A 12,247-nucleotide genomic window follows, 5' to 3' on the forward strand; every position below is an offset into this window, starting at 1 on the left:
TGCACCGGACCACTGGCAAAGAGAAGAAGATGAAGATGAAGTAAAAGAAGCCAGCCTTCTCTCTCTTCGCCCGAGCATTTCTTCATGGTGCTTAAGTGACACACATTGGGTGCACCGCACGCCTTTAGCTGGTGGACCATCCGGTTACAAGGCGCCGGTAGAAGGAATATCATGGCTGGCCTTATCGTGGCGCTGTCAACTGGTCCTTCTTCTTTTGGCCGGCCTCCTCCCTTTGCCTTCGTCAAGCCTTGTTCATGCTTCCGACTGTCAGAAGTCTATCTCTGGGCACCCCGAGATGGGCATTCAGCACCAAAGGAAGAAAAAGAAACATAACATTTCGTAGACGATCCATCCTGAACTCGAGTCTCAGCGCCACGCCCACCAAGTGGCTCCTAGACAACAATCTAAACCTCCGCCTTCTCCCTTGATCTCTGTTGTGAGGCTTCCTGCACCCCTCCCCTCCCCCCAACCGTTGCGCGCCGCCCACTTCCGTCGCTTCTTCTTCCCTCGGCCACTCACCAGTTGGTCTTACAGACAAGAGAGGTCACCCGAAAAGTCTGGCCAAAGCGTTGGTCTCGAAGCCGCTAGCACTCGTTCCCAAACTTCTTTTTTTTTTTTTTTTTTTTTTGCACGGACGCCTCCCCTCGAGGGGTTTGACGCTTCCACCGCTACCATCTGACGCCGTCTACCTCCTCTCCCGTCTGTTCGTTCCAACGGTCGCCCTGAGGCATAAGGACATATATCGATCCCGCCCGTCCACGGTCTGACGCCCAAAGAAGAGTAGCAAATGATCCGAATGCTGTTGCACGACCTCTGATATTGTGGTCTCCTCTCTTTCCTTTCGTCTTCTACAGCCCCTCCCCCCCTCCATTCCTCTCTCCTCTTTCCATTGCCTCTTGGGAGTTGATGAATGGACTTCGTTGTTTCTCCCCAAGTCCCCCCCCTGGGCGGAACTCTCCGGTCTCTGATCTACCTTCTCGTTTCGATTACGTGACCATCATTCCACTTCTTCCACGAGACTGTCGCCGAGCGACCCCGTGTTGCTCAGGTTTGCTTGCTGCGCCGCAGGCAAGTTGTCTGCCCAGGAGCTCTACCATCATCACGCAACCTATTCAAAGCATCTTACGCACATACGAAACCTCGATCGATTTCCGCTCTTTCCTCATGGGCACGACCCCTTCCAAATCAACTCCGTTTACACCGCTGAAGCCTTTTGACCTTCTGACGAAATGATATTTTCCGAACACGTCAACGGACGCAACGAGGTCATGGTGGTCTCATCAGAGTCGGGTCCGCCGCGGCTCGATCTAAACCTTACTTCGGGTCGCCGAGGCACCTTTGATAGTCTCGACAGCGACTTTGACAGGCGTTTCTATCCTCGCACGGCACGCTCGTCCAACGATCTCTTCGCCCAGACTCTCGAAGGGATGGACGTGACAGGCTGTGACTCGGAATGGGGTGTTGTCCGCGCAAGAGCCCGAGAGAACAACGACAGACAGGGTCTGGCGGACCTCATCGACTTCCTCAGAACCACTTCTCCACCGTCAGACTTCCCTTCACAGTCCGTCTTCGATGAGGACATCAACGAATCACAGGAACTACCAGAGAAGTGGAGAATTCTCAAGAAGCTGCGTCGTCCGCGCACAAGGGCCAGGTCTTTGTCGCCTGCCCGTCGACCTCTGAACACGGGCTTGCCTAACTCTGCCGTTGTGTCCAAGACAAGCAGCGGCAAGTCGCATATCGCAATTTCCATTCCGTTGGAGTATTGCCACGTAGGCCCGGATTCCGATTGGGCTCTCGCCATCTTCAATGCCACGCCGCCGCTTCCACCAAGCCCCCCGGTGAGAAAGAGCGATGATGAGATCGACAACGCCGGCGCCAGGCCTTATGCCAGTGAGCGTAAAGTTACTGTCCTCAAGACTGTTAGTGAGAAGGGGTCAATCTCAACCATCAACACTGTCAACACGATAAGCACCAGAATGGGAACCAAGGGCTCAGTCTCTATCTGGCCCAAGATCACCCCAAATCCAATGAGTCCGCCCATGACACCTTACACCACGCCGCCCGGAAGTCTACGTGAGTCTTCTTCGACCAAGGACAAACATAACCGGATACCTCTAGCCGCGCTGCAGTATGCCGAGATTCCTGCAGACCCTGTTTCGACACGCAGAAGGCTAGCCAGTAGTCTCGACAAGTGCCATCACTTCGGCAGGGACGAGGGTAACCTCGCTCAGGTGGCAATCCCAAATGCGCGAAAACCTAAAGTCAAGTCGTCTCCTAAACGTCCCGGAAACATCACTCTGCCTCCGCGCAGGTCGAGCACAAAGATATCCAGCCCTCAAGCAGACCAGATTTTAAACAGCCAACACTTGATTGACGGCAGTAATGGTGGCAACGCTCAGCACCAAGGCGCAGCATCGGATGCCCCCCAGTTGAGCCCGACTACCTACTCAGAGTCGAACTCCATTAGTCCTAGTGTTACCACAGAGCTATCGGGGCCGGTGGTTTCAAGCGCCCAGTCCGCGAAGGCTTACTCAATGGGTTCAATAGTGCGCCCCGAGATGCCGTCCACAACACCTAGACAATCTTACCTTGTCCGGCCAGGAAGCAGTGATACGGCGCAGACAACCCTGGTCGGCGAGTCCGTGGCGTCTCGGAATGCCTCTACAAGAACGGCTTCCTCAAGACAGAGTCGCAGGGAGCGCGTCAGGTCCATCAAGCAGCGGGACATGGAGGCTCTCAAATGTATGACAAAACAGGTGCCGCAGGAGGAGGATGGCGAGGTGACCCCGAGGCCGATGACCTGCGAAACTGCCATCAGTTCTCTGCGTCTGCCTTCTCGTGACGGAACCTTTGGCTGTAACGACCGCTTCTCGCTTCACGAAATTGAGACGAAGCTGTCCGCCACGAACTTGGCCAACATGGCAAAGTCCCATAAAAAGTCGTCGCATCGCGTTTCCCATGGCACTGCAACCAAGATATCGGACTGGCAGGCCACGCAAGAAACTGAGACACCAGGATGGGAGACAGCGCGAGAGGAGCTAACGCCCGGCTGGGAGACTGCTCAAGAAACGCCGGCGATAGACTGGGAAAAGACGCCAATTTTGGCTGAGATGACGGAGGACCAGGTAATCTCAGCCGCCGCCAGCACTAGAACCTTTGGTAACGGTGATGCCAGGGACAGCACCCTGGGCTCCGAACCTCCCCGTCGGTGGGGGAGTCTTCACCGCGCCAGCTGGGCTAGCTCAGTACCGCTTTTGGATCGGATAGGCAGCTTTGCACCGTCCGACGAGAGCACGGCACAGGTCGCGGAGGCGGGCGGCAACCATTTGCCCCCACGCCGAGCTTCGAAGTCGCGAGCGGACTCTGCCACACCATCGCAGGCGGGTGCGGATCAGCTCTACTTGGACAGCTTCAGCTCCTGTGGTTCTGGCAATCCGGCGCATATTGACCCTGACGATGATGACCAGTCCATCGCGGGCAGCATCGCGGCGTTCCCCAAACCTGGCTCCGGTGCTGGCCCTCGCTTGAGCGCCATCATGCCCGTGGCTGAGGTGGTACCTTCGGCGCCACTCGACGAGAGATGGTCGGCTTCGGCTCTCAACTCGCCCATCACCGTGGTTGAGCTTTCCTACCCGCCCTTCGCCGATGACCTAACACCGCGACGAAGTTCGATGCCGGTGGCTCGCCTGCCCACCGCTGGCAGCCCGAACATGTCTCCGCCTGATGCCTCTAGAAACCAGAGGCAAACCAACGGTAACAATCGACGAGAATCTGTCCCCGTCGGCGGCAACACAGGAGAGACAACGGCCTTGCGTCCCCCAAACCGTTCGAATGAGGAAGACTCCGTTGGCATCGCAAACATGTCGTCTCATGAGCTCCGCAACCACTACGCCAGCCTCCGTAGCACGCGTGTCAACGATCTCGCACACGAGATGCTCTTGAATCAGGAACGTCTCGAAATGCGCATGCACCGGCAGGAGCGCAACCAGATCCTTTTCATCGAACGCCTTCAAAAGTGCATGAGCGAGCTCCAGAGCCTACCCGAAGACCCTTGCCTGGACCCTCACCCGCAAGACTGGACCCTCAACGACGACGAGGACAACATCTACGAGGGGCTGCGCATCAGCCGGGACCCGAGGCACGAGGTGCGCGCGCGCAAAACCGTCCGGCTCAATACCCCCAACCGTCCGCTGCAGCAACACCAGCCTGGTCCGCGCCACTCTTCCCGACGGATTATGGACGTCGCGGGTGTATTTGATGATTTTGCCGGCGACTTTGTCGACCCACGGCAGCCGCAGCAGCAGCAACAGGTGCCGAGGGAGCCGTCGATGTCGCATGACACGCCGCGCACGATCCGAGGCAGCAGGTTCCAGGCCGTGATGATGACACCAATGAACACGCGCGGCGGGCTGGACGCCATGGACCCTCTCATCCGGGAGCTGCAGCTGGCGGCGAGGGTGAGCTTGGAGACGACGCGGACGGAGAGGACAGAGGCGTCGCAGGTTGGCGACTATAGCTACGGCATCGTTTAGCGTGAGACGGGTTTACTCTTCCTTCACTCATTCCTGTTTGGTCCTCTTTATTTTCTTCCCCTCTTTCCTCTTTTACTTGATGCTTGAAGATGCGGGCCGTCGACCGCTGCGGTCTCTATGAGTGGCCACGGCGTTTTATGAATTGTCTAGTATGGGAGCGGTTTTCCTTTGTCGAGGCAGGAAGGCGAGGCCTGTGAAGCCGGTATTGATGTGCATATACCCAGTACTTAAAATCGAGTATTGTTCCGTTTCCATGTAGTGAGATATATGAGCATTCTGCGTTGCTCATGCGTCGGCAATGAATAGAACAAACATCATTCCCAACAAAGAATGTACCTACCACAAGTACTTGCAATGCAGAAAGCACATGCATTCACGTGAGTCAAAGCAAGGCATGAGGTGAGATGCGATCGATCTAGAGCCTCAGTGGTATTGACGACCCTAAACTGGCCGATGCATGTGAGTTGTAATTAGTGTGTGCGAAGGCGACAAAGGAATCCCGTCGCCGGGCGAAGCTTCAGCCAATGACGTCGTCGACACCCCCTGCTTTCCCTCCAAAGACTTGGGAGGGGGAAGTGGTGCGTCTCAGTGGGCTCTTCTCCATCATTCCAAAATCATGATGTCTTTGACTGACGGCTGTGGAGAAAGCCCAGCTCGACAGCCGGGTGTTTCTGGTGAGTAGTCAATTTAATGCTGGTCTGAATGTTCCGTTTGATGTAATTGGGTCCTTTTTCTCCATCCATCTTCGTTCCGTTCCGTATCTAAATAGTCTTCTGTATGCTACCCCGAGTAAACCGCCAGCGACGACAACACTAGCTGCCCATGAGCCAAGCACTGCAATCCACGTTCTGAAGCCCCGGATCTCCGAAATCGCGTACAGGGAATCAGGCAGGAAAAGAGGAGAAGAAGAGAGAGAAAAAAAAAGGGGGCCATGTCCAGCCCCTGGATCCTCGTCTCCCCCGCATCCCGCGGCATCGGCGCCCACCTGGTCGGGCACCTCCTCCGGACGACTGCCGCGCCGGTCCTCGCGACCTGCCGCTCGCCCGACACCACATCGGCCAAGCACCGCCTCCTCGAGCTCCTCGCCCTGCCCGCCGTCGAGACGGAGGACCTCGCCTCCCGCCTCAAGGTCGTGAGGCTCGACGTCACGGACGAGGCCACCGTCGCCGCCGCCGCCGCCGAGGCGCGCGCCCTGTTCCCCGACGCCACGCACCATCTCCGGCTGGCCCTCGCGACCCCGGGGATCCTGCACCCGGAGAAGAGCCCGGCGCAGGTCGAGTACGACAGGGCGCTCGAGACCTTCCGCGTCAACACGCTGGGCCAGATGATGCTGATGAAGCACTTCTCCCCCTTCCTCCCCCGCCGGACCGCCCAGCTCCTCGGCCCCTCGTCGTCATCGTCGTCATCCGGCGACGCCAGGGGCCTGCCGCCGGGCCACGCCGTCTGGGCCGCCATGTCGGCGCGCGTGGGGTCGACCTCGGATAACCACAAGGGCGGGTGGTACTCTTACCGCGCCTCCAAGGCCGGCGTCACGTCCCTGGCCAAGTCGCTGGACCTGTGGCTCCGCGCCCGCAGCGGCGACAAGGCCATCTCCGTCGCGTACCACCCGGGGACCGTGAAGACGGGGCTCTCCGAGGCCTTCTGGAACACGGTGCCCAAGGACAAGCTGTTCGAGCCCGAGTTTGCGGTGGAGAGGATGTGCAAGGTTTTGACCGAGGAGGTCGGGGTCGAGGGACGAGGCCGGTTTTGGGACTGGCAGGGCAAGGAGATCTTGCCATGAGGTCCCTTTGTTCAGTACGACGGGGAGGGACTTGTACAAATAGGGGGTTTCAAAATGCTACCCTGAAAAAGATGGCTAGCCCCTCGCGAACACTGGCAGCGCCGGCTTATCAGAGGCGGATATCATAAAAGTGATGAAACTTTAGCATCATCGTTCCATGATAACTGTCTATAAGTGTCGTGAAGAAATGGGTAGTCGTACACTGGACACCAAACATCTACGTAACTCCGTGCTGTGAAAGGAACCGCGAACACCTTTATTCTCACACCGCCCGGCTTACAAGGCTACGTCCTGGAAGGACGCTCCGTCAGGGGAGGTGCCAGTCTTCTGCTTCTTGCCTGGGTTGTCTTCTTCTCCTTTGCCATCCTCGCTGCCCGAATCCGACTCCGCCTTTGGCCGATAAGCGAGGTTCTGCTCGTCCTTGTCCTCCAGTCGCACCTTCTGCTCCTCTTGGTCTGCGATCCTCTTCTGCTCTGCCTCCTTCTCCTCGTCGCCGGAAGATTCAGCATCCTCCGCCTTGGATGCAGGATTCTCGCTTTCTCCTTCGGGCGACTTGGCAGACGTGGCGGCCACCTCGTAGTCGTTCTCTGACGGGTTGACAGCAGGGGGGGTCGGCAGCTCCTTCTGCATCTGAGGGGTCTGCTGCGGTTGGGGCGGAGTTGGCGTTTGCTGCAGCTCATCGGTCGAGGGGCCGGGCCTAAGGGCGTCGAGGTAGAACTTGGTAACACCGAGGATGCGGCCGTTCTTCTCGCACGCCTCAACCCACTCGGGCCGGACGACAGGGATGTTTGTCTCGACGGCCTTCTCCCATGCCAGCCCGCGGCCTTCGGTGGTGACGAAGTGCGTCGTATCGATACGGACACTGTCGACGATCTTGGCGCCGATGCGGTCTACGGCGGAGACCAGCGCCTCTTTCGTGGCGGCAGGCATGATGCCCGTGGTGATGGTGATGCCACTGAGGTCCGTCATCTTATGGGTACGCACGACGACCTTGTCGGAGCTGAAGGTACCGGCCGTGGTACGCAGAATAAGATGGAACGTGTACTCCGTGTCGACGGCGAGGCCACTGATCTTGGTGCTGTGCATTTGCAGCGGGCGGGGGATGCTGCCGGCCTTTTGACCATTGCGGTATAGAGAGAGGGAGATGAGGTCGGCAGTCGCGAGCTCGATCGGGTCCCACTCGAGGACGACGGAGGTCTGCGTTGCGTTGCGGCAGCGAAGGATGGGAATCGCGGGCGCACTGGCCCCGAAAGCGGAGTAGATGCGGTCCTGAAGCTCGCGGAAGGCATGTTCTGTCTTTGCCTCTGAACCCAGGTTGCGAGCGACAGTGATGTCGACGATGCTACCGGAGGAGATGTTGGGGGGGAGGAGGATAGAAGGGAACTCGATCTGAAGGGCATCGTCAGCATGGAGCGTCAAGGGGAGGTGAAGATGAGCTTGGTGGATGGGCATCGAGGCCGGGGAGGCGTCTCCTAGGGAGAGCCCCCCCTTATCCATCGATAGCATCAGATGTGCATCATGGTCAACGTACCAGACGCTTGTCCGGCGTCAGAAGCACAGTGACGCCGGCGTCGACCTTGCCGACGGTTAAGGAGACGAGCATAGCGGGCTGGAATTGCTGGTGCTGAGTGTGTTTACCGTCTTGGTGGCGTGCGTTGTTTCTGTGCCGAGCCAAGCGGTCAATTGCCTAGATCGCCCAATTGTCGATATCCAGTACGTTGTTCGCTGGTGGTGAGTCCGGCTCGTATTCGCTTCAGTTGGCTGAAGAGTGGCAGTCAGGTTCGTGTCACGGTGATGTATGTATGTAGGCGAAACACATATACTGGTTTAGAGGTGCAACGGCAGTCACATTTGATTGCTAGGTTGGCAGCTCCAAACGTCTCGGCTGACAGCTCTGCGCTAGCGATGTGATTCGTCGCCAACAACTCCAAGCATTGGCTTAGCAATAGAGCGGGTATATGGAGAGGATGCTTAGGTACGTACCCCTGCCCTGTGCTTCACCGGCCACTTATTACTCCTGCTTGGAGTACTATTTACTCGCCGAATCTGACAGTTGACTTTTTTTTAGTAGCCGTCACAAGGACTCTCTCGCAGGTGCTTGTAAAGATTGAGTGGCCTGTCGTATTGTCGAAGCCCCCTAAGGCGTTTTCCTTCTCTTTCTTAGAATGCCATTCATCACTGACTCGTACCACCCTCGCTTTTCTAAGCTGCTCAAGGAAGCTACGCTGTCGTTGTTGTCTTCTGTCACTCATATAATCATCACCCACTTATACCCTCCTTTCCCTCACCTAAACCTTCACCTCGAGGAGGGCCGGGGACCATAGCCATCGAGATGAAGACAACCTCAGCGTGCAGCTGATAGCTTAGCGAACAGATAACAATAGCTTGTCTGGGCAGAGTATGTGGCTCGCATCCTGGAACAGCATCGATAGCAACCTCCTCGAGCGTGTTCTCAATAATTGTGCACATATCCACCCGGTGGTTATCATGTCTAATAACCCATCTCCTTCGGTTCATAGGCACCCTTTGGACAATACGCTGCTACGGGCGCTGCTACTCTCGACTTTGTCATCAGAACAGAGCCCTTAGGCGGTGAGTCCGCTTCTTCTATATAAGGGTGGGTATCATTTGTGTCTTGTTACAGTGGCTCAAAGCCTTTCGTGGTTGGGGAGCCTTCTACATATCCACAAGCTGGTTGGCATCTCCTTATAGTCCAGGGCCGTTCCCATCGGCAAATGCTCATTTCCGGTGTGATCCTAAGGCCGGCGAACTTCGCCTCAGTTTGCGCTTTGAGTTTCCCCTCATAAGCATTCCTGTTTCGTACTTCCGTCTCTCCTAGACGCGATTTCTCCAAAAATGTGCTCCTTGAGCCTGCCCTTTTTCTTTCACCTTCATCTGCTCTGTCTCGTGGACGCGAATGAAGGCGTCTACGAGGGCGTCCATCGCAAGGCGAAGTTCCTTCTTCGGCAGCTTCTTGACGACATCCCTCGGAGATTTGGCGACGCAGGCGATCGTCCCTTTCAGGTCACCACGAAGAGCGGTGCCTATCCCCGTCTCGCTTTCAGGGTCTATTAGCCGACCCTGCACGTCATAGCCACGGTTCTTGAGGGCAGCGTGGAGCGCAAGCTTCATTCGATACTTGGCCATACTTACGACGGCCGGCGTGTCGGTCGAAATGCCGTAAAACCACAGCCATAGAGGTTTGTTCTTCTTGTCTTCCTCGTAGTAGTACCTCATCAGAACTGCCTTCGGGTGCTCGTACTTGTTCTCCGTAAAGTGGCCCGTGTCAAAGGCTCTCATCACGTGTCGCTTCGATATTCTGAACCGAGTCAGAGATTTTGCCTTCAGATTGTGCGGAATGTATATGATTCGGTAGTCGTTGGCGGGTGTCCCAATATCGAGCTCTTCGAAGATCTTCGTCCAGTGCGGCGACAGTTGCACCTTCTCGAGGTCGTCTAGGCTTTGGGGCTTGTTGAATTCGAATGCTTTGGGCAGTTCGGTGCTAGGACAGGCCGTCTGCCCTGAAGCATTGCGCCTTGAGCTGGAGTACCGGGCGAGTGGTAGGAAAGTGCTGCGCTGTGGCAGCTGCCGAAGGATGCGAGTGACATGTTGGAGTCGCGCCGGGTTCATAACGATGTTTCTGCTGGCGGCTCGCGAGCAGCCATAGCTTGGAGGCAAAAGATAGGCGACTGATGAAAAGCACCTAGTTTGGCATGTCAACAGCAGTAGCGACCTTCGCGGGTAGCTTATGGTCAAAAAAGGAGCGATGCATACAAATACTTACCTACCTAGGTCGGAAGCTCTCCCGAAGGCTTAGGTAACTAGTGTATCCATACTTGCCTAGGTAGGTACGTACCCTCATGACCCCACCATCGCGGGTCTCTCGCCACGAATCACAGCTAGTTTACAGGCTGCGCTCTTGTCACTGTCTGTGGCTATGCCTACTCCATACGTTACTGGGCAAGCCACACATTTTGAGCACATACTGTACGGAGTATCTGTACATCATTCTCTGTTAGGACCTACCTACCTACCCACCTACCTAGTGACTACTGTCACACCCACTTGACTCATACCGGCACCACTTTCTGCGCACAAAAGGCCGGCCTCATTCGCCCTCCTAACCAGCACAGCCCACAGGCCAAATAGTACCCCCTGTTCCATCCATTAGATCACCGAGCAGCAAAGCGCCCAGCAGAACCCGCAGAAGCCCAAAGCCATTTTGCGCTCGCGCACAATAAAGCCCCGTCAACATACCGCCCACTCTCTTCTCCCCTTCCTACTCTGACAACTTCGACTTCCGCCACCCCCCTCCTCCATCCCATACCGCTGAGAACCGGAATTCTCACGAGTAGCCAAGATGCCCAAGAACAAGGGAAAGGTCAGTCTAGAAATTCTTGCACATGATGCTCCTCCAAAGATTTTTTCCCATCTAAGCGGGTGCTGCGAAAACTGCCCCTCACCCTGCCGAGTTGGAGGACCCGCAAAGAACCCCGCCCCCTCCTTGCTGCTGCTTGGAAACAACACGACACACTTTTGATGATGAAGCCGTCGATGATGGAGGATTTTTGAATTTGATCAAACGGTCTAACAGCCACACAGGGAGGAAAGAACCGCAGACGTGGCAAGAACGAGTCCGACCACGAGAAGCGTGAGCTCACCTTCAAAGAAGATGGCCAAGGTTAGTCCCTCCAGTTCCCGAGTTCCTCTAACCATCATCACACAAAGTCGGGGAAAATTGACGCGACATTCTACCGCCGCTCGAATTCCCTTGTTCACACACCAGGCTAACTCCCCATCAAACAGAATACGCCCAGGTCGTAAAGATGCTCGGTAACGGCCGCCTCGAGGCCCAGTGTTTTGACGGCGTCAAGCGCCTTGCCAACATCCGCGGCAAGCTCCGCAAGAAGGTCTGGATCAACCAGGGAGACATCATCCTGCTCTCCCTGCGTGAGTATCAGGACGATAAGGGCGACGTCATTCTCAAGTACACCGCCGACGAGGCCCGCTCCCTCAAGGCGTACGGCGAGTTGCCCGAGTCCGCAAAGATCAACGAGACGGACACGTACGGCGCCGAGGGCGACGGCGACTGCAACTTCGAGTTCGACGACGATCGCGATTCCGAGGAGTCCGAGGACGAGGCTGCTGGTGGCGCAGGCGGCAAGAAGGACGTCGACATTGACGACATCTAAAATGTGTTGCCTCCATGTCCGTTACCTTTTTCCTCCCTCGCTCGCGCGTGTGTCGAGAAAGCCCCAAACCCTTCCCATCTCTCAACAGATCGTCTTCTGCTGCAAGGCCGAGGGTGGGAACGCTGTCTTCTCTCTCAAATCCGGCGACCGTCGTCACTGTCGACTGCTGGGTTCCGCGACAGTCAAGGTGTTTGGGGTGGTGCGTTGGACGGCCATGGTGGGAGAGACGTCATGGCTCGTCGGATCATCTGGACGATAGACTTACTTTTGATTGCGCCTCATTATTTAAATACGCCTGGCACGGTGTCTTTGGGCCACGTTCCATAAAATTCCCAAATGCCCCATGAACACTGCACGACTCTTGTGATATGATATATCAAAGTAACCTTGTATTTTATATGAACAGTTGTGAATACTGTTTGATTCCAGACTCTTCATACCCACCCGGCCGACGCGCTAGCTTCAAAAGTCACCCGGCCATGTTTACCGACTCGTCATCCATTGGATACTACCATGCAGCCGACGCCTCCGTCATCCAAAGATGATTAAAACGGAGAATACATCGGCCAGCCAATGAAACCAGTCCACCCGGTCCCCAAGTATGCAGATGTCGCTTGGAATAACTGTCGCTTGGAATAGCAGGTCGAAGCTATGGTAATTTGGTTTGTAATTTCGATAAGGCATAGGGATAATACCAAGCCTTACCCGGTGGTTCTTTCTTTCTGTCATCTCCATTACCC

General features: G+C 56.2%; 5 protein-coding genes across 5 annotated transcripts; 3 read left to right on the plus strand and 2 right to left on the minus strand.

The window, feature by feature from the left end:
• Window positions 1-1,229: 1,229 nt before the first annotated feature.
• GLRG_02408 (uncharacterized protein) lies at window positions 1,230-4,535 on the plus strand (the record flags this gene model as incomplete). The annotated part of the gene is made up of 1 exon (XM_008092417.1): window positions 1,230-4,535. The coding sequence occupies one exon, from the start codon at window positions 1,230-1,232 to the stop codon at window positions 4,533-4,535; it is 3,306 nt and encodes a 1,101-aa protein (XP_008090608.1).
• A 931-nt stretch (window positions 4,536-5,466) lies between these two features.
• On the plus strand, window positions 5,467-6,315 carry GLRG_02409 (oxidoreductase; the record flags this gene model as incomplete). The annotated part of the gene is made up of 1 exon (XM_008092418.1): window positions 5,467-6,315. One exon carries the CDS (start codon window positions 5,467-5,469, stop codon window positions 6,313-6,315), a length of 849 nt encoding a protein of 282 aa, XP_008090609.1.
• Window positions 6,316-6,591: 276 nt separating this feature from the next.
• On the minus strand, window positions 6,592-7,918 carry GLRG_02410 (BRCA1 C Terminus domain-containing protein; the record flags this gene model as incomplete). The annotated part of the gene is made up of 2 exons (XM_008092419.1): window positions 6,592-7,704; window positions 7,847-7,918. 2 exons carry the CDS (start codon window positions 7,916-7,918, stop codon window positions 6,592-6,594), a joined length of 1,185 nt encoding a protein of 394 aa, XP_008090610.1.
• Window positions 7,919-9,150: 1,232 nt separating this feature from the next.
• Window positions 9,151-9,945, minus strand: GLRG_02411 (uncharacterized protein; the record flags this gene model as incomplete). The annotated part of the gene is made up of 1 exon (XM_008092420.1): window positions 9,151-9,945. One exon carries the CDS (start codon window positions 9,943-9,945, stop codon window positions 9,151-9,153), a length of 795 nt encoding a protein of 264 aa, XP_008090611.1.
• A 730-nt stretch (window positions 9,946-10,675) lies between these two features.
• On the plus strand, window positions 10,676-11,507 carry GLRG_02412 (translation initiation factor eIF-1A; the record flags this gene model as incomplete). Its single annotated transcript, XM_008092421.1, has 3 exons — window positions 10,676-10,696; window positions 10,918-10,996; window positions 11,122-11,507. The coding sequence occupies 3 exons, from the start codon at window positions 10,676-10,678 to the stop codon at window positions 11,505-11,507; spliced, it is 486 nt and encodes a 161-aa protein (XP_008090612.1).
• Between the last annotated feature and the right edge of the window lie 740 nt (window positions 11,508-12,247).

This window comes from Colletotrichum graminicola, assembly GCF_000149035.1.
Source record: "Colletotrichum graminicola M1.001 genomic scaffold supercont1.5, whole genome shotgun sequence".
Lineage (NCBI taxonomy): Eukaryota > Fungi > Ascomycota > Sordariomycetes > Glomerellales > Glomerellaceae > Colletotrichum > Colletotrichum graminicola.